Genomic DNA, 27,338 nt, shown 5'->3' with positions numbered 1-27,338 from the left:
ACGTTCTTTCTCTGGAGGCAAAAATAGGTTCAAAATCCACCCAAACGTCGAACTTCCTCCTTAAATACGAACCCTAAGTTCCCCAAACCAAACCGATCAAATTGAGAGACCTAAAATTGAACCAAACATCTGGTCGCGAATGGTGTCGAGCAACACCACTCATTGTATCGGTCATAATGTCAGTCGACACCCTTAACAAAGTTTTTTATTTTTTGTTCGCAGATTTCAAACCACTTTGTAAAATGATTACCAATTACTACCTATATTTTTTTCGTTAGATGTGGCTATTATTTTAATTACCCAAAAAATTACTCTTGACAGTCACTTAGTGCTATTTAGTGACTCCATATGATAGATTATAAATTTGGCTACTAAGTAAATAACATCATATGGGTGACCATGACTTCTTTCTCAAGTTCCCTGCCACATTGTGTCTTAGTGGCGTCATATCCTTGTGATGTTTGTGTGACATCGGCGCCAGTCTCCTATTCATCTTGTCTTTATAGGCTTTTTTACGCTGTTTGTGGCACTTTTATTTGCGTTGTTGGTGCTTCAAATCGAGTTGTAGATGATGCGACCACCAATTAGTTATTATTAGGAACTGATTGCTGCTAGAGGTGCTCATATGCAGTGGTTGTAGAATATATGTATCAAACCTAATCCACATGTCATCATTCAAAAATTTGAAGATAACCAAACATACCCTATCTTAGGCCATGTCAAGTTCTTGCATTGTATTTTTTTTATTTATGGACATTTTTATCTGATTAATAAAAATTAACATAGAAAAAGGGTAATAGTAGCAAGTAAGGTTGAATTCAATAAGAAAAAAATGATTATGTGACAGTTTTTAGTTAGTATATAACTCTTTTTATGGTGGGGTATAGGGGTAAAATACTAAACACGTAGACATCTCCAATGATGCAGAATATAAACAAATTTTTAGATTATATTTAACTAGATAAGAACCCGCCCGATGTTCGAATTTAAAATTTTGTAAATAAAATTAAATTTAATAAAAATATATTAAAATTTGTTTTATGTTATTTTTCTTTTTTTGCTTTAATACACTATTTTACATCCATTTTCATATTTTTTATATATGTTACCATTAAAAGTGTATTTTTTACACCTAAATATATTGTATGTTACAAATATATTCTTTACCACCACCTAAAAAAATATCTAGATGAACACATTAAGCCAACTATTATATATATTTTTATTTTCACTTTTTCATAGTATTTTTAATTACAAAAATTGTTGGGTCAAAAAAAATTTCAATTAAAAATATATTATATAGTATACTAATCAATTATGTATCATCATAATAGTGTATAACCAACTATGGAGAGAATTTCGGCTCCACCCTCCTTCCCCCTTGTGGAGAGAACCTTGTGTCCAACCTAATCTACCATGGAGAGAACCTTGGCTTCGCCTTCCTCCCTTGGAAAGATAACCATGTGTCCAACCTCCTCAACATTCTTCTTTTAGGGAGATAACCTTGCGACAAAACTCCTCCACCATAGAGAGTGTAACATCCGCGAACCGGAATTCCGGTTTGAGATGTGCATTGATCGATGCAAGTGTTGTGTCGATCGATGCAAGGTCGGTTTGGTCGAGAAACGAGTAAGTTAAACGTTGCGTTTTGTGGTTAGGAAAACCTTGGAATTGAGTATCAAAGCAGGAACTCGAGGGTTTGGCCAAGTTTGGCCGTTGGTGGAGAAAAAGAAAGAGAGAAAGAAGTTCTTAAGCGTTGTGGAGAGTTTTGTGAGTTTTGTGGCTGTTCCTGTGGAGATCTGTAGATGGGGTCGTTGTATGAGCTTGCTAGGAGTGTAGATCTGCTTGTTTGAGGGTCAGAATCTTCTTGGCAAAGGTCAGTCCATGACCATGGATTATCTAAGCTTGAGATTCTCTGATCTTTCTTGTTTATGTGTTATGTGGTTGATTCCTTGGCTTGTTAGAAATGTTTATGTGTCACTTGAGGCTTTGGGAAGGTTCTTTATGGCTTTGGGTCATGTTATGGTGGTTTAGGAACAAAGATCCGACGAGGAGCTTCAGGAAAGAAGATGCTCGGCATGTGCGTCGATCGATGCACTTTGCGTGTCGGTCGATGCAATGCGAGGACGGCGCGGTTTGACATAGGAGCATCAGTTGATGCCATATGGAGGCATTGATCGTTGCAATTAGGGATTTCTTGCAATGTCGAGCATGCGCCGGTCGATGCAGTGGTTGTGTCGGTTGATCCAGGTGAACCTTGCATCGGTCGATGCAAGCTTGAGTCTGTCACTGCAACCATAGTTGGTGTCGGTCGATGCATGGGTTGGTGTCGATCGATGCAGTTGTCCTGGTTTGTTGTTTGGTTATTGATTGTTGTTTGATTTTTAGAGATATCTCAATTGCTTGTGTGTATAGCCCAATAGATGGGAGAATTGCATCACTGAGTGTTTATAAAATACTCACGCATCTCATATGTGTTGTGGTACAGGTAAAGACAAAGTGTGATCGTGGAATCATGGCGATGAGGAGGAGGATGATCTAGGGTCTCGGTTATGTGTTGTTGGTCTTGGTTATGTTTATTAATGTTGGAACCTGGTTTAGTAGCATGTTAGGTTGTTGGTTTAGTAGCATGTTAGGAATGTTCCTGTTGTTGGTATGTTTCCGCTGTGCATATTGGTTGTTGTTGATTTATTGATGGTTTGTGGTTTGATGGGTTTAATTAAGTATTATAGGATGCTTAATTATGATATATATAAATAAATAAAATGGGTCGGGTCGTTTCAGAGAGAACTTCGGCTATGCACTCTTCCTATGTGGAGAGAACATGCTCACGTTTTTTAGCTATAAGGTCACCAATCCGAAACTACTCCAACTCAAGCACGCTTAACTCTGAAGTTCTCTCAGGACCCTTGACTGAAAAGATAAGTGCTCTTTGGTGACATAGGTGACCAAATCAATTCTTTTAAACCTTTCCGCAAAGCAGAGTGTCATAGTCTCCGAGCTCCTATGGATCTTTCAACAACCATTTATGTATTTTCAATCTATCTGTCTATGTTTGTTATAAGCTTGTATTTGATTAACCTATTTTATCCACCATTAGGTTGATAAGCTTCAGCTCGTTATCTCCCTTTGGGATTTGAATGAATGGTAATAATTATGTAAGCACTAAAACAAAGGTTCTATGACCAACCAATAAAGGTTGGGAAATTAGAAGAAGAACATTAATTTGATATAACTCTAGAAATAATAGAAAATTATATGCACGGTTGTAACATCCGTGAACAAAATTTTGAGATTTGGGGATGGGTGTCGATCGACACCAGGGGAGTGTCGATCGACACCAGCTTTTTGGGTTCAATCAAATTGATTTAAATTGTCGATTTTGGGTTGGTTTGGTTCAATTGAAGCCCGAACCGACATATTTAAGGAGGAGGTCGACTTAGGGTTTTGGGAAATAAGTTTTTTGTCACCGTTTGAGAGGAAAAGAGAGAAAAGAGAAGGTTGGTGAGGTTGGTGAGATTTGGGGGAGATTCTTGGCTTGCTTTGGAGATCTGTTCATGTGGAGGAGAAATCTGGTGCTAGAGAAGAAGGAGAAGCTTTCTAGGATGTTGGATTCGTCGTTGTTGGGTCAGAACTTTTTGCAAAAGAGGTGAGTGCAGGACCATGGCTAATCTAAGCCTAAGATCTCTTATGTTTTGCTTGTTCTATGTTGTTTGTGGTGTTTTTCTTGCTTGTGGTGGTTGTGTTATGGTTCTCATAGATTTCTGAAGCTTTTGGGTGAGTTTGGAACGAATTGGAGATGATTAGAAACGGAGGTTTGATGATCGGCTTTGAGCAGAATGTGTCTACGGAGTCGGTGTCGATCGATACCAGGTGGGTGTCAATCGACACCAAGTTGGAGCCAATGTCGATCGACACCACTCTCGTGTCAGTCGACACCATGTTGTTGCGTGGTTTCCTGGTTTGTTGTGTTTGTTTGTTGTTTGTTAAACATTGGAATCTCAGTTGCTTGTGTGTATAGCCCAGTAGATGGGAGGATTGCCTCACTAAGTATTTGTAATAACACTTACGCATCTCAATTATTGTTTGTGGTGTGCAGGTATGTGACATGGAATCACAGCGATGAGGAGGAGGATGATCTAGGGTCTCGTTTGTGTGATGTTGGTTATGTTATTGGAACCTTGGTTAGAGTTATGTTAGGTTGTTGGATATAATGGTTAGGAATATTATTGTAATGATGATATGTTTGTTCTGTATTGTTGGTATGTTTCCGCTATGTATATTGGTTGTTGATGGTTTAATGAGATATTGTGGTTTGGTTGGATTAATTAAATACTATGAGATGCTTAATTATATATTATTATTATTATTATTAAAAAAATGGGTCGGGTTGTTTCAACGGTAATATATGAATTCCAAGTAATTCAAAGATGAAAATATAAATAAAATATTTTTTTTAAATACTATAATAAATTTTAAAATACAATATTAGAAAAAGAAGAGAGAATTTTTAAGTATTTCCAAAATTTAGAATTAATAGTTAACTCAATATTTTCCGTAATCTCTTTTTTATTATTTTTGTAGAATTAATAACTTAAAATTAAAAATAAGTAAATAATGTTATAATATCAAATTTTATGAAACATATATATATCCTATATATAAAGCTTGGTTCTTAAACTTAGTAACTCACTAGATCGTGACAAGTGTCAGTTTTAATGATTATATATCCAAATTAGTAACTCATCAGATCCTAACACGTGTCAATTTTAACGATCAGAAATCACATATCAAAGTTAGTAACTCATCAGATCGTGCACGTGTCAATTTTCACGATCAGAAATCACAGTTTTCAAGTTTGGTAAAACGATGCATAAGATAATTATAATCTTATTATATTAAAAAAACTTTGTTAATCCCAAAAGAAAAGAATTGTAAATACACTCCTCTATATAAGCAAATAGATGATGACATATTTTTCACCAAACAAAATAATTTTGACTAGCTTTGTTTTTCTTGGTAAAAAAAATTTCTTTGTTTTTTATTAACCTTTTGTTTGACACATCATTGTTCTTGAACAAGTCTCGGAGGCAATTTGTTTGTTGTCTAATCTAAACAACTATATAAAAAAGATTTCTAGATATTATCACGTGTTTTTGTCGTCGTTTCTTTGAATTTTGTTTCCTTACTCAATTTCATAATGCATACGATGCACTCTTTGACTTTGAAATGTTAACAAAGTTTTTTATACATAATAACTAAGGTTTTTGGGATTAACAAATTTCTCATGTTGTTATTATTATTTATATTAATTTGTAGGACATGTAGCAGAAAAAAAAAATGAATACACATATGCAAGATAACAACAGAGATTATGTAACACTAGATCAACTAAACAGAAAGCGTTCTTATCATCGAACGATAGTACGTCTTACAAAAGAGTGGGAAACAAGCTATTTTAAAAAAAAACAATGAGCTCATTGGAATAAATTTTCTCATAAAATAGAAAAGGGATTAAGGAAAATATACAGAAAATTATTAATTCTAAAAAATGTAAATACTCACTTCAATATAAATATAGATTGTCTCATATTATTAATCTAACAAAATAATTTATTCAAAAATATTGTTTTCAACTTTGTTCTATTAGTCAAACTTTTTTAATGGGAAGACATTATTTTCCTTATTTTTTAAACAAAAATATACTCATACTTTCTACCTTTTCAGTTTGGAATATGTAAGAGTAATATGTTGACCCAAAAAAAAGGAAAATTAATATATGCATCTTCTTTTTCTAATACTGTATTTTAAAATTTATCCTAGTAGTTTTAGATTGTTTTAGTTAATTTATATTTTCATCTTTGAATTATTTGAGATTCATATATTACTATGCTTATAATTTTCTATTATTTCATTAATTATGTCAAATTAATTTTCTTCTAATTTCTCAACCTTAATTGGTTGGTCATAGACCTTTTTTTTTTGTGCAAACATAATTGTTACAATTCATTCAATCTCAAAATGAGATAAAAGGAGATGATCATCAACCTAATGGTTGGATAAAATAGGCTAATCAAACACAAGCCTACCACAAACATAGACAGATTGGAAAAACATAAATCGTTGTTGATAAATCCATGGGAGCTTGGAGACAGAGGCTACATCATGGTATGTCAAAGAAACTTCCATGAATACATTGAGAAATTTAACCTTAGTTACTATCATAAGATTTTGTGACGTTGGAAAAGAGTCTTTAGTTTCATTGGTTGTTGGAGCAAACCAATTTGAGATAACTAAAAGAGGTGAACATGTTCTCTCCACACAGGATGTGGGCAGAGCCGAGGTTCTCTCTATGGTGGAGGAGGTTGGGCGCAAAGTTATCTCCCTAAGGGAGGAAGGTAGGAGAGGTTGGACGCAAGGTTATGTCCCCAAGGAAGGAAGGCGGAGCGGAGGGTCTTTCCATGGTGAATGAGGTTGGACGCAAAGTTCTCTTCATAAAAGAGGAGGGCAGAACCAAGGTTCTCCAATAAGTGTATTGTGATATAAATTATTTTTTATTAAAAATATGTTTTGAGCCAACAATTTTAATGATCAAAGAAACTATGCAAAAGTGAATGTAAAGAGACATATAATAGTTGACTTAATTTGTTTATAACGACATTTTCTAGGTGGTGGTAAATAATATATTTGTAACATACAGTATCTCTAGGCATAAAAAATACACTTTTAATGGTAACATACATAAAAGATTTGTATATGGGTATAAATCAGTGTATTATAGCAAAAACAAATTTATAAATAATGTACAATAAATTTTAATATATTTTATTAAATTTAATTTTATTTACAAAACTTTAAACCCGCACATCGGGCGGGTCCTTATCTAGTATATATATATATATATATATATAATCTTCTTATAATTGTTTTAAAAACAACTTTTTCGTAATTTTGTAATTTTTTGATAATTATCTTTTTACATTAATAATATAAATATTTTGTATTTTGTTGAAAATTCAAATCTCTCCTATTAAATATTAACTTTTACACATGTCAAAATCTTGTTAATGGCTAACTTTCAAAACACTACTGTTGTAAAACATTTAGTGGACTTCCATAACCGGCCCGTTACATGTCCTATTGTGTAAGGCCCATGGCCGAAGGCCTTTTACCCATTTCCTATTCTAAGTCGGTTGTGTACTAAGGGGTTGTCTGTGCCCTATATATGTGTAACATTCGATTGATTCAATAATAAGATAAGAGAGAAACCTCCTTCGATTTTTCTAACTTTCATAACACGTTATCAGCACGACTTGTTCTAAACTCCAACTGAGAAAATTCCTAAAACCCTAAAGTCGCCGCCTCAAATCTCTTGTACGCTCAAGATCAAAAACGGAGGAGAAGTTCGTGGACTGTTCGTGATTGTTGCTTGTTTGTGACCAGTTCGAGGTTCGTCGCTAGTTCGTGATCAAGTTCAAAGTTAAATCCGAGGTCTTTAGCTCCCGGATCAATTCCAGTCAACCTCCAAACGGTGGAAGGTAAACAAATTCGAACCCATAAGAACACATGTATCAAATCTGGACTTAAATCCTATAAGAACCCTAAATCTACAAGTAGACAATCAACAAACAAAAACCCTAAGCTTTGAAATCCTAAAACCCTAAAATCCTAAAACTTTAAAATTCGGTTGCTTGAGGTTTAATATTGCTTAGATTGATTGCAATTGAACTGATCATGATATGATTAAAATCTGGTTGTTATTGTCTGTTTGCTTGTTGCATGAAAACCTTAGATCTTAAATCCTAAAATCGAATAGAGGAAATATTAAGATGTTTATTCTAAGTTGTAAATCCGATTGTTTTTGATTGTTTGTCTAAAATCAAAACCCTAAAATCTAAGATCTTAAAATCGGAATTGTCTTATGTTTTGCATGAAATATCAAAACAAAATTAGGAGAACTCCCAAATTAATTCTGGATATTATCCTAAAAGCCTAGAGAATATTTTCCTAAAATTTTGTCATTATCCTTTTTTAAGAAAAAGGAAATTTTAAGAAAAAAGAAATTTTATCTAAGAAAAGGGAAAATTGCTAAAACCTGAAATTATGTGCATATTTCCTGTCCATACTAGAATTTGTCTAGGATTATTTTCATACATGTTAAAGCTACGAAATTAAGAATAAAGGCAAGGCATGTTTCGGTCTCTAATACCGCATGACCTAAAATTTAAATTGATGGCATGGTTCGGTCTCAAATACCGCATGGCCTAAGACTAAAATAAATGCATGGTTCGGTCTCAAATACCGCATGCTAATGATCAAATGCATGTCTTGTATTGTGTAGATGGCAAAGCTAAACAATCTCCAATATGCTGCCCTTAATGTCTCTGGAGACAATTACTTACAATAGGCATTGGACACTAAGATCAACCTGAAATCAAAAGACCTATGTGAATGCATTGAGGATGAGAATGATTGCATTGAAAAGAGTAAATATAAGACAATATTACATATACGCCATCATCTTGAACCAGTACCTTTCCATTGTAGATCCTCTTGACCTTTGGACAGAGTTCCTACCAAAGGCTCAATTTGATTGAAAAAACCTAAGGATCCAGGATTTTAAATCCATGGATGAGTATAATTCAGAGCTATTTAAGATAGTCTCGATTTTGAAGTTATGTGGTAAGAAGGTTACTGAGGAGGACTTGCTAGAAAAGACATTCTCAACCTTTCACACTAATAACATACTGCTTCAGCAACAGTATCGTGAAAAGGGTTTTAAGACATATGCAAGCCTCATTTCTTGTTCGCTACTTGTTTAGCAAAACAATGAGCTATTGTTTATGAACAGTGCTGTGAGGCCTCCTGGATATACCTTCTTACCAGAGGCTCACAAGGTTGATATTACTAAGAAAGAGCCTAAAAAGCCCAAGGAAATTAAAGAGACCAACTACGTCCATAGAGATAAGTATCACGGCCGTGGCCGTGGTAGAGGACATGGTGGTCGTGGTCAGTACCAAGGAAACCAGTATGAAGGTTATGGCCATGGGAACCGATCTGACTTCGGTCGTGATCGTGGTAGAGGCCGCGGAATTTTCAAACCGCAACATAAGACTAAATCGGTTTGTCACCGATGTGGTATGGCAAATCATTGGGCTAAGACATGCAGAACATCTAAGCATCTTATTGATCTCTATCAAGAGAGTTTGAAAAAGAATCCAGAAGCTAACTTGGTTCATCTTGATGGTGAGGGAGATTTCGACCATGAGAATGATGACCAATTGGATTATGAAACTTCTGATTGCCTAAAAGAGGATAATTAAATTTTACATTGGTTGTATTGATTTATTTTAATTATCTATGTTTTATGACTTTGAATTTTATTGAATTATTATTTTGGTTTAAATTCAATTATTTTATTTCCTTCAATATAAAATTATTTGTTTATGTTTAAAACATAAAATTCTTGTCCATCTGAGAAATGGCTGAGGACAAGAATATAATTGTGGTGGATAGTGGATCAAGGCACACAATTTTGAAACATAAGAGATATTTTGCATAATCTCATTTTGAAAAATGCCAATATTAGCACAATAGCGGATATAGCAAGTTTAATTGAAGGCTACGGCCAGACACATATTTTAATACCAAATGGCACACATCTTGAACTAAGTGATGCCTTATATTCACCCAGCTCAAAGAGAAGCTTATTGAGTTTTAAAGACATTCATTTGACTGGTCTACATGTTGAAACTAAGGGTGAAGGAAACCAAGAGTTCCTATATATTACTGAAATCACCCAAGTCCATAAGAAGGTCCTAGAGACTATACCCGCATTAGCCACTGGTCTTTACCATGCTAAGATTAATATGATAGAGGCTAATTTGGCAATGAATAAAATGTTCAATGAACAATTCACTTTATGGCATGACCGGCTTGGCCATCCGGGTTCGAACATGATGCGTAAGCTAATAATAAATTCAAATGGGCACACTCTAAAAGAGAGAAGAGTTATTCCTAAGAATCTCACGTGTGTAGCATGCGCACAAGGAAAACTCATTATAAGGCCATCACCAGTCAACGTAATTAAAGAGATTTTCCACTTAAGACTATACGTCTAGACAATGCTGGNATTTGACTGGTCTACATGTTGAAACTAAGGGTGAAGGAAACCAAGAGTTCCTATATATTACTGAAATCACCCAAGTCCATAAGAAGGTCCTAGAGACTATACCCGCATTAGCCACTGGTCTTTACCATGCTAAGATTAATATGATAGAGGCTAATTTGGCAATGAATAAAATGTTCAATGAACAATTCACTTTATGGCATGACCGGCTTGGCCATCCGGGTTCGAACATGATGCGTAAGCTAATAATAAATTCAAATGGGCACACTCTAAAAGAGAGAAGAGTTATTCCTAAGAATCTCACGTGTGTAGTATGCGCACAAGGAAAACTCATTATAAGGCCATCACCAGTCAACGTAATTAAAGAGATTTTCCACTTAAGACTATACGTCTAGACAATGCTGGTGAATTTACATCCCAAGCGTTTAATGAATATTATATGTCCATGGGGGTAAGTGTGGAACATCTCGTGGCACATGTACATACACAAAATGGATTAGCTGAATCCTTTATTAAACGTATTCAATTAATTGCTCGACCATTACTCCTAAGGCCGAAGCTTCCTGTGTCGGCTTGGGGACATGCAGTATTGCATGCATCAGAACTTATACGCATCAGACCATCTAGTGAGCATAAATATTCACCATCCCAATTATTAACGGGTCATGAGCCAGACATATCCCATCTAAAGACATTCGGGTGTGTCGTTTATGTACCGATTGCACCATCACAGAGAATTAAGATTGGACCTCAAAAGAAGATGGGAATATATGTTGGATATGATTCTCCCACCATTATTAAGTATCTTGAGCCAACTACGGGTGATTTATTTAAGGCCAGATACGCGGATTGTCAGTTTGCTGAATCCGAATTTCCTATGTTTGGTGGAGAGACAAACAAGCTGGTCAAAGAATTATTATGGAATCAAACGTCCTTAAATTGGCAAGATCCTCGGACTCTAGCATGTGAGGCAGAGGTCCAAAAGATTATACATTTGCAAAAGCTAGCTATTCAATTGCCAGATTACTTTGCTGATCCAAAGAGATTAACAAAATCGTACGTACCAGCTTGTAATGCACCAGTACGTATTGATGTTCACAAAGAACACAATATTCAAGTTGCTACAGAGTCTAAGGCCCGTTTGAAATGTGGTAGACCATTAGGTTCCAAAGATAAGAACCCTCAGAAATCTAAGAAAGATGCAAAACAAACCGAGGTTAAGAAAATTATAGACATGGCCGCGGCAAATCCTAAGGTACCAAATGAGGTTTGGGACGCTGAACGTCAAGGACCTGAAGGTATTGATAATAATTAGATCTCAATCAATTATATCATGTCTGGAATACAATAGAACCGAAAAGATGTCGACATCGATGATGTATTTGCTTATAAGGTAGCACTTGAAATAAATGAGGATCATGAACCCACGTCTATATTAGAGTGCACTCAAAGTAAAGATTGGTTAAAATGGAAAGAAGCCATTGACGTGGAGTTAAANCCAAAGAGATTAACAAAATCGTACGTACCAGCTTGTAATGCACCAGTACGTATTGATGTTCACAAAGAACACAATATTCAAGTTGCTACAGAGTCTAAGGCCCGTTTGAAATGTGGTAGACCATTAGGTTCCAAAGATAAGAACCCTCAGAAATCTAAGAAAGATGCAAAACAAACCGAGGTTAAGAAAATTATAGACATGGCCGCGGCAAATCCTAAGGTACCAAATGAGGTTTGGGACGCTGAACGTCAAGGACCTGAAGGTATTGATAATAATTAGATCTCAATCAATTATATCATGTCTGGAATACAATAGAACCGAAAAGATGTCGACATCGATGATGTATTTGCTTATAAGGTAGCACTTGAAATAAATGAGGATCATGAACCCACGTCTATATTAGAGTGCACTCAAAGTAAAGATTGGTTAAACTGGAAAGAAGCCATTGACGTGGAGTTAAACTCTTTAAAGAAGAGGAATGTATTTGGTCCAATCTTAAGGACACCATTCGATATAAAGCCAGTTGGACATAAATGGGTCTTTGTGTAACACCCAATTTCTATGGCATGTCACAGGTTAACTTATACCTCAAGTAACCATACTTAACCGAAAATAACTGAAAATCTGTTAATTTAACTTAAACGTTTTCCAAATTAAACGTTAAACTGAAACTAACAACCAGTTCGTTAAAACCAACAACGAAAGATAAAAGAATAACTCCAGCTTCTAACACCAACACCAACTCTATCAACTACTCCTCATAGTTACCTGCAAGAGAAAGAGAGGGGTGAGCAATCTAAGATTACTCAGCGAGGGCAAGCCTTAGGGCTCACGAAGTCTTCATACACAAACATGCTTAGACCGTCACAAAGTTTAAACCTAAGACAAGCAGCAATCACTGTGTCCTACATCCTGTGACACAAAATCATACGCACACAGCAAACAAATGGAACTACGTACGTCCCATGATATCACGTGTCAAGACACGCCAACCCGTGCATCATCTGATTCCTCATGCTTTCGCACTTCTTCCTGCATGTTGTGCATTACCGGATTCCTCATGCTTTTGCACTTCTTCCTGTACATTTTCACTTGCGTATTCGGATTCCTCGTGCTTCTCGCACTTCTTCCACGCACATTTTCACTTGCGTATCTGGATTCCTCGTGCTTCTCGCACTTCTTCCACGTACAACAACGCGCTGGCTCGTCAGCCAATCTTGATCTACCCGCATTCCGTGCCCGTAGACCCCCTACACAACTACAAGGAGAATTCCTTGTAGGACTCTCTGCGGCTCACCGTGCTTCTTGGCACATTTTCTCCTCACTCTCAAATAATTTATTTTATCACACAAACATGCACCTCACACACCACACAATCCGTTTAAAATATTTAGTTCTTTTAATTTTCAAATCCTATTACTAATTCTTTTTCCTTACCTTTTATTTAGTAAATATGTATTATATATATTTTTATTATACACTCAATAATCAACTAAGATTATTCATATATAATCCATAGGTATACTTGGCTTAACCTTAAAGTAAGTAACTATCTAAACGTATCGGCATATAAAAAGGGTTGATTCTCGGGTAAAGACCAGCAAGAACAGAAATCCAATCCAACAACGATCTCAATCTGCAATAATTCCAGATTATCCGATCAATGATTATATTCCAATATTAATCAATGATTTAATCTAATAACCGAAACTGACTTAATTGTGCTGGTACTTTACAAATAAATTAGTTAGATGTAGTTTAATAATTAAATCAAATTAACGATCTAATAATTTATATCACCACAATTTAGTCCACATAAAATCACATGCTCCCACAATACCAATTCCTAAACCAGCCACAATACACGATTCATCAATATTAAATTAACGAACGTCATTGACAACATACGTAATTAACCATGCATGACACCACAACAACTCATGCACGTACGTTCCATAACTTTCTGGTTTAGTTGGTTAAGTATTAGTTTAGCTATGAACGAACAACACATCGCAACACAACAACACGAGACAAAGAGCTTGCTCGTTACCTCTTTCTGCAACTTTCCTCGACGGCTTGACTTGACGAACTGAACGGCGAAGTGGAAGACTCGGCAACACAGATCTGCGGTGGTTCAAGCTTTGTGTTTAGATTGGTTCCAACAATCTATGAAAACACAACATAGTTCTCAAGTTTGGTTCACGGATCTTACCTCTCCGGTGAAGACGTTTCACACGGCGGCACAGGCTGAGCGCGGTGACAATCTCCGGTGTCTCTAGTGGTACTACAAGGATTCGCAAACAAGGGTCAAGTTAGGGCTGTTCCTAAAACAATACAAAACCCGAGACTCGAGACCGTGGAACGTGACGGCCAAGGGTTTGTGAGGCTTGTCTCGAAGTTTGTCCCTTTTTTATATACACACGCGGGGACATTAGGGTTTGGTTCGGGCTTGACTCGCTAATGGGATCGGTTTGGGCCTCACGGTTTAATTCTGAAACCGGGTCGTTATACTTACAAAGAGAAATGAGAATAATGAAATCGTGAGATATAAGGCACGGCTTGTAGCACAAGGATTCTCTGAAATACCAGGAATAGATTATGAGGAGACATACTCCCCTGTGATAGATGCAACGACTTTTAGATATTTGATAAGTCTGGCTATAAGAGAAAAACTGGATTTGCGGTTAATGGATGTTGTAACCGCATATTTATATGGTCCACTGGATAATGAAATTTATATGAGATTACCAGAGGGTATTGAGCTCAAAGATAAGAATGGTTCTCGAAAACAATACTGCATAAGGCTAAACAAATCTTTTTATGGACTGAAACAAAGTGGACGAATGAGGTACAATAGACTAAGTGAGTACCTAGCCAAAGAGGGCTATAAGAATGATCCCATCAGTCTATGTATTTTTATAAAGAATTTTGCAAACAAAAGGTTTGTAATCATAGCAGTATATGTGGATGATTTGAATATCCTAGGAATCTCAGGGGAAATCGCCCAAACAGTTGATTATCTCAAGAAAGAGTTTGAAATGAAAGACCTAGGTAAAACTAAGTTCTGTTTGGGATTGCAGCTTGAGTACATAGATAATGGAATCCTTGTGCATCAAATGGCATATACTGAAAAGGTACTCAAGAGGTTTAATATGGACCAAGCTCACCCATTGACTAGCCCAATGGTTGTAAGGAGCCTTGATTTGGATAAAGATCCATTTGGTCCAAAGAAGGACGATGAAGAAGTTCTCGGTCCGGAAGTGTCATACCTCAGTGCTATAGGAGCATTAATGTTCTTGACTAGCCACACTAGACCGGACATATATTTTGCCGTGAAACTCCTAGCTAGATTTAGCTCTTGTCCAACTCAAAGGCACTGGAACGGTATCAAACATGTATTACGTTACCTACAAGGGATGACAGATTTGGGTTTGTATTATACTAACTATAACAAAGAAGGTTTAGTTGGTTTTGCTGATGCAGGTTATCTATCTGATCCACATAATGCAAGGTCTCAAATCGGCTACGTATTTACGCATGGTGGTACAGCAAGTTCATGGCGTTCGATGAAATAGACCATTGCAGCCACATCATCTAATCATGCCGAAATCCTAGCTATGCATGAACCCATCCGAGAGTGTGTGGTTGAGGTTGATGACTCAACACATCCGACCAGATTGTGGAATGGCCGACGATAAAGAAGCAACTGTTATATATGGAGACAATACTGTAAGCCATAAGTTATTTCTATCATAAATAAGGAGATAATTAATATTTATAATAAATCACTTGTATGAATAAGTTTAAATGAAACTAACATTTTAAATTGGGTAGTCGTTTTAACCTTCATTTATGACAAAAACGTTGATTAACTCATTTGTAACATAATAAAATTGTATATAAACATACCATTATCCACTAAGAACCACCCACAACGAAAACTTAAACTATTGGCAAAAGAAATTCAAACTTTTTTTTTTATTGAAGTAGTATTGAACTCTCTAAAATAGAATGAAGACAATTGTCAGTGTTTTAACTCTTCTATTTCTTGTTTTATCATGTAAGTTTAACCTTTGTTAGTGACGATACTATGTAGATTTTTTTTAATTTTTTTGAAATATTAATTTTATAAAATAATATATATTTTGTAAATAATATAGGTGTGCCAGATATCAAGGCAAAAGCTTATTTGGAAGAGAACTCTCATTCTTTCAATTCAGCAACAAGCCCTCAAATTAACTTTAAAATAGATGAACTTCCACCAGATGAACATCTTGGAGTTTCCGCAGCTAAAAACATACTTGGTTTCTGTCAAGAATGTGCACATCATTGTTTGAGAAGAAAACGGATTATTGGTGAATGTCGAAGATTTGTTTGTCATTGCTCTAGACAAGAAATTGGTGTTGGATTGTAAGATTTTTTTCCAAATACTTATCAATAAAATAAAGCAAAAGTAAATTTTTTGGTCAAAATTATCTCTTCTTATTAATTTTATACTATATATTATTTTAATCAACCAAAATAAATGTTATATCATTTTTTTGGGAAAGTGGTAATTATTAATAAATAGATATAATGAACAGAAATTTTGACAAAGTTAGAAAAAATTGTTAATGGAAATCTAGTTTCAATTTTTTCGTTAAATCATTACTACTTCATATCAATTCCTTTCTCACAAATTCGGTAGACTGGATTATCATGTCCAGTCGATTAGTAATATATACAAATAATTATGCACCATATCGTAACAGCCTAAAGTAAGTAATCAATTTTTATTGTTGAAGCAGTTTTGGAACAAACTTAGTTAAGAAATTGATTTCATCCTTAGAAATTTTTAGCTTTTTCTTCTCCTCTCCAAACATCTTTTGTCTATCATCGTCTTCACAATCTTCCTTATTCCTAACTATAATATTGGCGATGGCTTCAGAGATGTCCTTAACCATATCAACAATGACACCCTCCACGCCCATAAGATATTGCAAGTAAATCACCTCAACAACATTGCTGAAAATAATAAAAGGTCGGTTGTTTCAAAGGAAAAAAAAAATAGAGGAGGCGGGCGAGAAAGGATAACATAACGATATGAAACTCATGAGAGGATTTTACTTGAGCTGGCCATAAGATAGAAGAGAAAGTCTTGAATCTCTGACTCTTGTGATTGCGTTTGGAGTTCTTAATATGGGCTTAACCTCAGACACAATCCCTTGCAAACCGCTGTCTTTGCAAAGCTTGATGGCCTCGTCTAATGAGTTTCTTCTCACGTCCTTATAGATTTCACATCCACCATTTGTTAAGAAGAATACCTAAGATCATAAATAGACATTTCTAAGTACACAAACTTCGTTAGAACTGGCAATGGGAACCAAAGTAGCAATTTTACTGGATAATTCCTCTGCAAATTCCTAATGAGTCGAGCCGCATCAGGATGAAAGCTCGAGAAGATAATGGGTCGGTTCTTCGCATGGTCATTTAGAACCTGTTCATTTAAAAGATTGAGATCGTTGATCACCACAAAGAACAGATATATATATATATATATATGTGAATATGTCTTTTACCTTCAAGATGTTGTCAAGAGTTAGACGTAACTCTTCTTGTCCATACACTGTATTATCATCGAATTTGAGCTCAATATTGAATCCTACTGACTGATTAACTTTTAAAAATGCGTCTTCAAGGGTACACAAAGTATCATCCTTTTCAACTCTCCATTCGAAAATTCTACCATTTTTTGTCTGCCTGAACATAGGCTTCACATTTGTACCATCTTTTTGTGGTCCATACGAGAGAAATTCGTCTAAAGCCATTGCCGTTACTCTATTCCCAGTAATCACTCCCTAAAACGACATTTTGTGTGGTTATGAAAACTTAGACTTATTAATCAGCAATAATATTGTGGACGAAATTTAATAAATCATAACCTGTTCTTGCGTGAACATGAAGATATCATGGAAAATTACAGGACATCCATCTCTTGTTACCTACAAAATAGTTACATTCTTTATTTAGGGTGTCATGCATGTTGAAAATCATAAATTTGCATTTACATTGAAAAAAAATCACCCTATTTGTAGACAGTATATGACACTACCTTTGTTTAGGTCACACGCTAAAAAAAACATATGCTCTGTGTCGTGACAGTTTTGCCACCACGTGTTCTTTTCCGATAGAAACAAAATATGATCAGATTCTACGGGTAAAAGGACAAACCTGGACATCAAACTCAATGAAGTCAATAGGGAAATCTGCAGCAACGTTAAAAGAAAGAAGAGAATTCTCTTTGATAAATTTCATCTTCTCGTCAGGAGATTGAAGCATGTTCATCCCAAATCCTCTGTGACCCATCAAAACAAATTTAGGGAAAACAAATGCCTCTTGTTTCTTATCATCATCTTCAACAACACCTTTAGACAATGCCATAGCCTCTAGATATCGAATGGAATACTTCATTCCCACAATCTTTAACCTTTTTTTTTCCCTTGAAAATTACTTTTCTTGTTGAATTTTTATGTTCTTTGATTTATTGGATATCTTCCTCTTTTGGTGTCTGTTTCTGGATGATTCTGTTTTTTTTTTTTTTTTTTTTTTNATAAGAGAGATGGAGTGGGTTTAATTTAGACAACTAGACAGATTGATACACTTGAATAAAAATAACTCTATTTGGGATTTTCAGAGTTAATTTTAAGGAAATTCTTCTTCTTTTTCTTTTTAGATTTATTAAGGATAAATTTTCAGATTTAACACTTTTTTTTATTAACACTAATTTATCCAATAATTTGATTGCTCTTAAAATAATACTTGCAGTAATTAAATATTTTTAATCTTTTTAGAGAACTTACAATAATAATTCGAATGCTCTTTGGAGGTACGAGATTCTTCTTCTCTTCTTTTTTTCCCCCTTTTTTTTGGTCTATTTAAAAGTCAATAGTTGTGTTATATGGATTTTTTTTCATCGAAATATTTTTAACTTTTTTAAGAGAACTTACAATAATAATATGATTGCTCTTTGGAGGTTAGAGATATTCTTCTTCTTTTTTTCTCTTTTTTTTTTTGTATATTTAAAATTTAATAGTGGTGTTATACGGATTTTTTTCATAACCTTAATATTTTACTATATGTCAATTACATCCATCATGGTGGAAAAGGAAAAAATGCTAAAACAAACACACATTTCATTGCATTTGGAACCAAATGTTTGCATCAATGGTCGTTATGTTCCTCCGACATTGTTGCAGAAGAGGCTCCGAATATTGGATACATCATAAATACTCAAGTCGTGCACTACAAGATTGCATGTATAATGGAGAGGATCTCTGATTTTCTTGTCCTCAAGATACCACCTTCTTGTTCTTGAAAGGAGACAGCAATGAAAAATGGCGAGAAGCTACGAAAAATAACACAGAAGAAGAATGAACAAAAGTGGGAAATATTTCGTTAGACTCAGAGCAGATTTATAACGAGAGACCTCACTTTGAATATCATCAAAGTATAGGATCCAAATGGTTGTTTACGTACATTTCTGTGAAGCTGCTGCTGTAGGTGTTTCATCTTGAGATATTAGATTCTTCAGTGTAAAAGCTAGATATCAAAATCAGAAAATTAACCCTCTGAGTTATATAAACAGCCTTTATACCACGTTCTAGTTAAGGTACAAACGTCATGATTATCATATTCTCTACCACACCATAAAATGCAACACTAATAGAACAGAACCAGAAGGTACTTGCTCCTACAGATCAGTGTACGTTTAACCTAGAGCAACTACTACTACAGTGCAAAAATTTGTAAATATACAAGAAAGCAAACCAAAGAGATTTTTTCTTTAGGAGCAATTACTGAATAAGCTAATAGGGTGTAAGAAATTACCTTCACTTGTCGTGGCACCGGTTACAGCTGGTACATAATCCTCGTTGCTATTGACAGCATTATTAGAGTCGGTTTGGTGTTCACTTGTAGACGAAGACTGACTCTTTTTTCCAAATTTTAACAGTTTTAAGAGCCCTTTTGACGCTGACTCCTTCGTTTGAAATTTCTCTGAGGCCTCACTTTTCTTCTTCTCTGGTACAAGGACTTTGACAGTTTCTTGCTCTGACTCATTTGAATATAAGCTTGGAGGAGGTGCTTGGGAACAGTCTGAGTACACTGTACATGGATTTTCTAACGAAGAAACCCGAGCATGCGGAGCTTCATATGGTTTCGCAATAATACTTTGACTTGTCAGAAACTTTGGTGTTTCTGTTACTAAGTCACTCAGAGTCTCCAATCTAACCTGAGAGCAAATAATCATTCCAGTCATTAAAACCATTTAAACAGAAAAATAAAACTGATCCGGCTAGAATAAGAGTGCTTACTAAGACTAGATCATTGCCACTCTCCTGCATTGTTTCAATGGCATCCTTATCAATTCCTTCACGGATGATAGAGTTTTCAGAAGACTTCTCGTATTTCACCTGATCTGTACTTATACTTCGAGCTGAACTTGGCAACACCATCACCACTGTCTTCTCAATCTCTGGAGTTTCATCAACATCATTACGGCTCAAGGGTTTGTTCTTGTTACCATTTTGGTCGATATTAGAAGCTGAAGATTTAATTTTCTCGAGTCCTTTCACCAGAACATTAGTAGGACCTTTGGCTGGTTTAATCTTCAGTTCTGGAAGGGATGCAATTTTTGCTATATCATAGTTAACAATGGCAGATAGTTTCTTTATCTCAGGGGCATCAGATACTTTTTTTGATGCTACCGTGCGTCGTGGCCTCATTGAAGCACTTGGTAAACTATTATTACCAATTTTGGGTTCTGATAACCGTCTTGTCCTTGAAACCGACTTATTCTGACTATCAAGACTCACTCTGGTTTCTCTCTTAGACAGAGGTAATGGTGAAATCGACCTGGTCAGCCTATTTCCTGTTGCTAAGATTTCTCTTTTAGATGGAGGTAACTGTGATATCGACCTTGTTAGCATATTTCCTGTTGACTTACTGACGGAAGTTTGTTTACTATTCTTGGGGAATTTCAGAGAGTCATCTGACCCTAATGAAGCAGTTCTTCTGGGAAGACGTTGAAGAGGTGATAATGAACCTGGTTCACAGTCACTAAACTTAGAGGCTCTAGGAGCGCCGGGAGAAAACTTGTTTAGCATTGGTTTTCTTGTTTGTTGTGCAGGCAACTTTGACTGACTTACTGTTGAGTTGCTTTTAGAAGCAATCCGCTTTTGCCTTTCTATTTTCAGAGCTTCAATGCGCTTCCTCTCTTCCTCTTCCTAAAACAAGAAGGGATGGTAATAAGCGGTATGATATAAAGTTTCAGTTACAAGTTGGTTTATATCCTTTGAGATTGTGCTACCTAGATGCTTAGTTAAAAAAGAAGTTATATCATCAAATTGGTTAAGCAGAGATTATACCTTCTCCTTTTTCATTTTCTGGAGGTCAGCTTTGAAACTTCTAAGCTTGTCAGCACGTGCTCTTGCTTCATCTAAAGGGCTCATCTTTGTGGGTCGTCCTTTCCGTATTGGCCCTGAAGCCTTCCTCTTATCTGCAGCATCTTTAGAAAGTCTTGATTTTGGATCCTTCACAGACTTCTTAGCACCTCCAGCTGCCTCGTTATTCTTCTTCAAAGTTTTGAATCCAAACTCTAGTGCAGGATCATACCCAGCTGATAACTTCTCTGTTTCCCGTTCTGGTATCAGGCTCAGATCATGAGGCTCATAATTGACCTGCTTTCTTTCATTTCCATCAGTTTGGTGGCACGGGGAGATCTCTGATCCGATGTCTATAGCATTTCTCTTATGTCTTCCAGCTTCATCTAGCGCTGCAGATCCCCGAGCAACAATATCAGAGTCATCATCCATGATAAATGATGATCTCTTATCCAGACCATTCCCTGGATTATCAAATCCATTNAAATTAGCGGTATGATATAAAGTTTCAGTTACAAGTTGGTTTATATCCTTTGAGATTGTGCTACCTAGATGCTTAGTTAAAAAAGAAGTTATATCATCAAATTGGTTAAGCAGAGATTATACCTTCTCCTTTTTCATTTTCTGGAGGTCAGCTTTGAAACTTCTAAGCTTGTCAGCACGTGCTCTTGCTTCATCTAAAGGGCTCATCTTTGTGGGTCGTCCTTTCCGTATTGGCCCTGAAGCCTTCCTCTTATCTGCAGCATCTTTAGAAAGTCTTGATTTTGGATCCTTCACAGACTTCTTAGCACCTCCAGCTGCCTCGTTATTCTTCTTCAAAGTTTTGAATCCAAACTCTAGTGCAGGATCATACCCAGCTGATAACTTCTCTGTTTCCCGTTCTGGTATCAGGCTCAGATCATGAGGCTCATAATTGACCTGCTTTCTTTCATTTCCATCAGTTTGGTGGCACGGGGAGATCTCTGATCCGATGTCTATAGCATTTCTCTTATGTCTTCCAGCTTCATCTAGCGCTGCAGATCCCCGAGCAACAATATCAGAGTCATCATCCATGATAAATGATGATCTCTTATCCAGACCATTCCCTGGATTATCAAATCCATTCAAGTTGAGAGGATCAGAAGAATTCTCAAAACCATTTTCTCTCTGGTGTACCATAAAGGAGTCACTAGATCCCCTGATTCTACGAGTCACACTACCATTCCTAATGTCAGATGAATCTCTTTCTTGATACGTTCCTGATTCACGTTCATCATATGCCAAAGGATCATACTTCCCAGTACCTTGCCTCTTCTTCCCCCCAATCTCCTTTTCCATCATATGGTCACTGGTACGTTCATCTCTATCGGCATCTTGCAATAAATAAGTCTGAAAGACCTGCCAATCCCCAGTGTCAGCCTCTGTTCCTTCTGTTGCTCTCTCTTTACCACTGTAACATTCTCCTTTTGCCACTTCTTCATGATTGTCATCAGCATCAGATTCTGTTCCTGAATGATCTTGTTTCTTTGAATTAATATAATTTATATTCCGAATCACCACCTTCCCCGATTTCCTTCTTCGACCTGATTTTCCTTTTTCTCTTTCGTCATCCTCTGAATCGGAGTCCTCGCTACAAGATGAATGATGTTTCCGGGCCTTTCTTTGGCCAGAACTACGTCTAGAATCATCGGTAGACGGATAGGGAGATGGATATGGACTAGTTCCTGGATAGCTCGGGTAATACGGCATGCCCTGCATCGTATATCCTTGAAATACAGGAAAGGTACCTGGTGGCGAGTGAACTGGCCAGTGTGCATACATCGGCTGTGGGTGCTGCCCTTGCACATATTCATGATTTCCATTTGGTTTATTATCTGTAGGAGACTTTGCATCTGGATACAAGAAGTATCTTGAAATATAGATCAATTGTGCGAAAGCAATGCCAAATAATGCAAGAAAAGATATTCAACTCTCAGCTACTATGACTCATAAAGGATCATCTTACCGCTATTTTCAGGTGTCCCAGGCATATTAGCACCATTTGCGAATATAATCCCTGAGTCGTTCATTGCAGAGATGTTTGGCTGTGTTGCTATTACTTCTGTTGCTTCTATTTCAACCCACTGGCCAGTTTCATGCTTTTTCTTCCACAAGTCCATGAATTTCAAACATGCATCCCTGTAACATTGTTGAAGTCATAAATGGGAACTAAGTCTATGAAAATATTCTTTTAAACTTGAACACTTTAATGGATATGACTATATGAGATTGTTGGTTGCAAAACAATGGTTGAAATTGGTGTTAAATTATAATCTACTCACATCAAACGAGTGGCTCCATAAGTTTTGGCGAAAGATATTAGCGGGATCATATCATCAGCCTCAAAACCAGCTGCCACAGCACGTGCAAAGGCCATTCCTTGTTCTTTCTGCAACATTATCTTCCGCGTCTCCAGAACTTTCAGAACTTGAGCTCTGATAACAATTCGACATATTAACAATAAAATAAGTAACTACTCTCTTTCTTAACCACAATGAAAACAAGTATCTCTCATGCAAAGGGGTGTATACAGTATACCTAGAGTTTTCATCTGATGCAGTAGACCGATTTGCTTGCTTTGGATGTGAATCAGGCTATTATATATGAAAGAAGATGACATAAGTTGTTTGTTCCAAAAAGAGAAAGATGAGAAGAAAACCCTTATAGAAACCATTTCACGTATATTAACCTCGTAAAGGACAATAGCTTTCTCCTCGTTGAGCTGTAGCAAAGGCCTGCTACCTGATTCACATTATCTAATATTTATGAAACTGAAAGATCAAGAGCCAAGGGGCATACATTTTTCCATTTTATGAGTTGAGATAGTGTAACATGCTTAAATCCAAAGATTAGCATAGAGAGTCATAAATTACAAATATTAATTGCTATAGCATACCTTCCATGCTATCTGCCTTTTTTCCTCTCTGATTACCTCCCACCTGTTCAAACAAAATTAATTAAACACTTCTAAGAATACACCAAACAAAGTATTCAAAAACCACAGTATACTTACAACAGTCAGTGCCGTATCACAGTTGTTCTGAATTTTAATAGCTTCCTTGATCTGTATGATCTCAGTTTCTAAAGTGTAAACACGTTCAATGACTTCCGGAGTGCTCACAAATCGAACAAACCTAAACAAGAACAGAAGATAAAAACATTCTCATCACAAAGTGTCCAATCTCAACACAAAGAAAGACCACTAATTTATATGAAAGAGACCTTTCAATTGTTCCTTTAGTAAACCAAGCTGCATTGGCACTAGCTTCAGGCTTGAGAATAATCGAGTAGCCACCTTTTTCTAATTGATCTTTTGCAGTCTTTAAATGAGCAAGGAAAGGATCAAGCAACCCTGTAGCTATTTTCTCAGTCTTTCCATTAGCTGTTACCAACAGGTCACACCTGAAACCAAATAAACATAACAATTCATCTTATGTAAAACTCAAGAAAACAAGTGTTTACACAAATAAAGAGAGAAATCAGTCTACCATTAGCTGTTACCAACCTAATTAAGGCAAAGAAAAAGACTAAATGTCTGGTTGTAATTTTGGTAACAAACCTACAAAATTCCACGACTTTGATCTTCTTATTAGTAAGTAAACCAAAAAATGCTTTCAGACTTCCACATAACAATTTCTCACAAAACTAATAAACTTGTTCTTAACACTTTGACGAGTTTTGATCTTATCAAGGAACACTAAAATGCAACCTTTCGACTTCTACACAACAACTCATTCACAAAACCAAGACACAATTCAACATTTTGACGACTTTTGATCTTTATCAAAGAGCTTAAAAATGTAATCTTTCGACATTTCACACAAAAGTTCAACAATTTAACGACTCTTGATCCTATCAAATTATTAATGAACCCAAAAAAAAAATGCAATCTTTCGACTTCCATACAGCAATTTCCAACGAAACTAACACAAAGATTTAACATTTTGGATCAATAAAAGAAATTAATTTACCGGGTTCGGGTGGGAGTGAGCTGAAACGCAACTGAGTCAAGCCGCGTCGAAGATTTCATCGCTAAATTATCCAAAGATCTTTAAACTTTTTTGCTTCTTCAGATTAGTAAATCATCCAAAGAGACATTAAATTGCAGAAATGAGAGAGAAAGAGAGAGAAGCTTTTGTCTCCATTGTCTGTGCTTTGGATTCCAGCTGGAAGAGTGAGAGCGAATTTTCCGAGGAAGTGTGGGTACGAAAAGGTAAAATTCTGAAACATTTGAGGGCAAAATCGGGAATTTATGTGATCGATCACTTATGAGACCGTGTGTGACTGAGTAGTAGGCTCTTCCTTTGCTGCATTAGATGCAATATCTAGATACAATATCAAGACGCAGTATCGAGACGCAATATCTGAACATCTAAATGATGTTCGTTTGCGTTATTGGTTTATGCGTTCAGAAATTGTATCTGAATAAAATTATATTTGTTTTTGTAATTTGATTTATGTGTATCTGAATACAATATATGTAAAATGACCAAAAATCCCTTTATTTTATGTTGAAGATCTAGTGGTTATAATGTATTCATGTTTTTAACTTATTTTCATATTAAATTTAAATAAATATTTAAAAATAAAGTTCTCTTGTCTTGACGGAAAACAGAGATTTTACGTTTTTAGCGGAAAATTGAGATTTTTCGTTTTTGGCAGAAAACCGAGATTTTGCATTTTTAGCCGAAAACCAAAATTTTGTGTTTTTGGCGGAAAACTGTGATTTTGCGTTTTTGGCAGGAAATGTGATTTTGCAGTTTTGACGGAAAAACGTATTTTTGCGTTGTTGCGTTTTTTTGGCGAAAAACGTAATTTTGGGGTTTTGATGGGAAAACAAGATTTTGTGGTTTTGACGGGAAAATGAAATTTTGCGGTTTTGACGGGAAAATAAATTTTGCGGTTTTGGTGGAAAAAAAAGATTTTGCGGTTTTGACGGGAAACCTTAATTTTGCGGTTTTGACGGAAAAACGTAATTTTTTTATTTTGGCGGGAAAACGTAATTTTTCGATTTTGGCAAGAAAACGTAATTTTGCGGTTTTGGCGAAAAAACGTAAATTTGCGGTTTTTATGAGAAAACGTAATTTTGCGGTTTTGGCGGGAAAATGAGATTTTGCGGTTTTGGTGGGAAAACCATATTTTGGTTTTGACGGAAAAACGTAATTTTTGCGTTTTGACGGAAAAACGTAATTTTGCGGTTTTGGCGGGAAAACGTAATTTTGCGGTTTTAGCGGGAAAACGAGTTTTGGCGGGAAAATGAGATTTTACGGTTTTGACGGGAAAATGTAATTTTGCAGTTTTGACGGAAAACGTTATTTTTGCGATTTTGGCGGAAAAACGTAATTTTTGCGATTTTGGCGGGAAAATGTAATTTTGCGGTTTTGGCGAGAAATCAAGTTTTTGTGTTTTTGTTGGGAAACCTAGTTTTTGCGGTTTTAATTGGAAAACCTAGTTTTTGTGGTTTTGGCGGGAGAACGTAATTTTGCGGTAATGAGCGGGTGGATGGATGAAGAATTGAGATTTTAGGGTTTTGTTGATATTAGAATTGAGAAAAAATACTTTGTAATTATTTAATTAAAATAGGGGTATTTTTTATTTCACCAATTTTGGATGAGTTTACCTCATCCAAACTTTCCAAAAAAACTCATTCAGAAATTTATTGTTTTTTGGATGAGTTTTCAAAACTCATCGAGATACCTAATCCAATTATTATTTTAATTATCACTAAACAAACAACAATCTGCATCTGCGTCTAGTTCACCAAACGAACAACATCGTAGTTGTAGCTTGTATCGTTTCAACTAGTGTTCATTACACGACACACCATATAAATTATACAACTATGTAATCAATCATTGGCTTGATAGTAACATTCATGGCTTCACTTTTTTCTTCTTCTTATTTCTCTCAACGGTAAAATTAGTTGTTATATTTTTTAATTAAATAAACAACGATGTTATTTTTGAGAAATATTCTTAGTTATATAGCACTATCTTACGTTTTTTTTCCAAAGCTACTACACACGTTCAAATTTTCCAAAAATACCATTTGTGAATATTAAAATTATTATTGTTTATATAATTATATTACAGAAATATCAAAATTAGTATATTTGCAATTTCGTTCTTGGCCTCTTTTATTTTTTATCTCCATAGTCTCCGTCCTCGTGATCCATTTTTTCTGGTAAAATCTAACGGCAAAGACAAATTCTTCAGTCACCAATCCTCCATCAGATCTAAGAATTTCCAAAGCCTCGTTGTTGATGAATCTGTCC

The 27,338-nt window shown here is 35.7% G+C and overlaps 3 protein-coding genes across 4 annotated transcripts; 1 reads left to right on the top strand and 2 right to left on the bottom strand.

Moving 5' to 3' along the window:
* LOC104725134 (defensin-like protein 222) lies at positions 15,569–16,069 on the top strand. The gene is made up of 2 exons (XM_010443739.1): positions 15,569–15,687; positions 15,788–16,069. The coding sequence occupies exons 1-2, from the start codon at positions 15,639–15,641 to the stop codon at positions 16,039–16,041; spliced, it is 303 nt and encodes a 100-aa protein (XP_010442041.1). The 5' UTR covers positions 15,569–15,638; the 3' UTR covers positions 16,042–16,069.
* On the bottom strand, positions 16,386–18,155 carry LOC104725132 (glycerophosphodiester phosphodiesterase GDPD3-like). The gene is made up of 6 exons (XM_010443738.2): positions 17,838–18,155; positions 17,549–17,608; positions 17,186–17,464; positions 17,008–17,103; positions 16,734–16,930; positions 16,386–16,631 (listed from the first exon to the last, which is right to left on the bottom strand). Exons 1-6 carry the CDS (start codon positions 18,075–18,077, stop codon positions 16,400–16,402), a joined length of 1,104 nt encoding a protein of 367 aa, XP_010442040.1. The 5' UTR covers positions 18,078–18,155; the 3' UTR covers positions 16,386–16,399.
* On the bottom strand, positions 18,700–25,253 carry LOC104725131. 2 transcript variants are annotated; one of them, XM_010443735.2, is made up of 14 exons: positions 25,036–25,251; positions 24,287–24,466; positions 24,078–24,198; positions 23,961–24,003; positions 23,754–23,806; positions 23,603–23,658; positions 23,347–23,499; positions 23,031–23,203; positions 22,126–22,917; positions 21,032–21,504; positions 19,979–20,890; positions 19,494–19,896; positions 19,143–19,205; positions 18,700–19,011 (listed from the first exon to the last, which is right to left on the bottom strand). In XM_010443735.2, the coding sequence occupies exons 1-14, from the start codon at positions 25,092–25,094 to the stop codon at positions 18,956–18,958; spliced, it is 3,537 nt and encodes a 1,178-aa protein (XP_010442037.1). In that variant the 5' UTR covers positions 25,095–25,251; the 3' UTR covers positions 18,700–18,955. The 2 variants fall into 2 exon arrangements, with proteins under 2 accessions (XP_010442037.1, XP_010442038.1); XM_010443736.2 differs by lacking the exon at positions 21,032–21,504 and having other exon boundaries at positions 21,653–22,917; positions 25,036–25,253.

Source organism: Camelina sativa, chromosome 11, assembly GCF_000633955.1.
Source record: "Camelina sativa cultivar DH55 chromosome 11, Cs, whole genome shotgun sequence".
NCBI lineage: Eukaryota > Viridiplantae > Streptophyta > Magnoliopsida > Brassicales > Brassicaceae > Camelina > Camelina sativa.
This window is presented reverse-complemented; position numbering and strand designations above follow the sequence as displayed.

Bases quoted from the DNA above. Each gene is read 5' to 3' on its own strand.
- LOC104725131 (XM_010443736.2), bottom strand. From the start codon at position 25,094: ATGAAATCTTCGACGCGGCTTGACTCAGTTGCGTTTCAGCTCACTCCC. The intron at 20,891-21,652 runs GTATAATCTCTG...TTCTTGTTTTAG, and splicing joins AGAAAATGAAAAAGGAGAAG to GAAGAGGAAGAGAGGAAGCG. The intron at 19,012-19,142 runs GTACGTAAACAA...TATTTTTCGTAG, and splicing joins AGCAGCAGCTTCACAGAAAT to CTTCTCGCCATTTTTCATTG.
- LOC104725134 (XM_010443739.1), top strand. From the start codon at position 15,639: ATGAAGACAATTGTCAGTGTTTTAACTCTTCTATTTCTTGTTTTATCA. The intron at 15,688-15,787 runs GTAAGTTTAACC...TAAATAATATAG, and splicing joins TCTATTTCTTGTTTTATCAT to GTGTGCCAGATATCAAGGCA.
- LOC104725132 (XM_010443738.2), bottom strand. From the start codon at position 18,077: ATGAAGTATTCCATTCGATATCTAGAGGCTATGGCATTGTCTAAAGGT. The intron at 17,609-17,837 runs GTTTGTCCTTTT...ACTATTTTGTAG, and splicing joins TCATTGAGTTTGATGTCCAG to GTAACAAGAGATGGATGTCC. The intron at 16,931-17,007 runs GTAAAATTGCTA...TTATGATCTTAG, and splicing joins ATTTGCAGAGGAATTATCCA to GTATTCTTCTTAACAAATGG.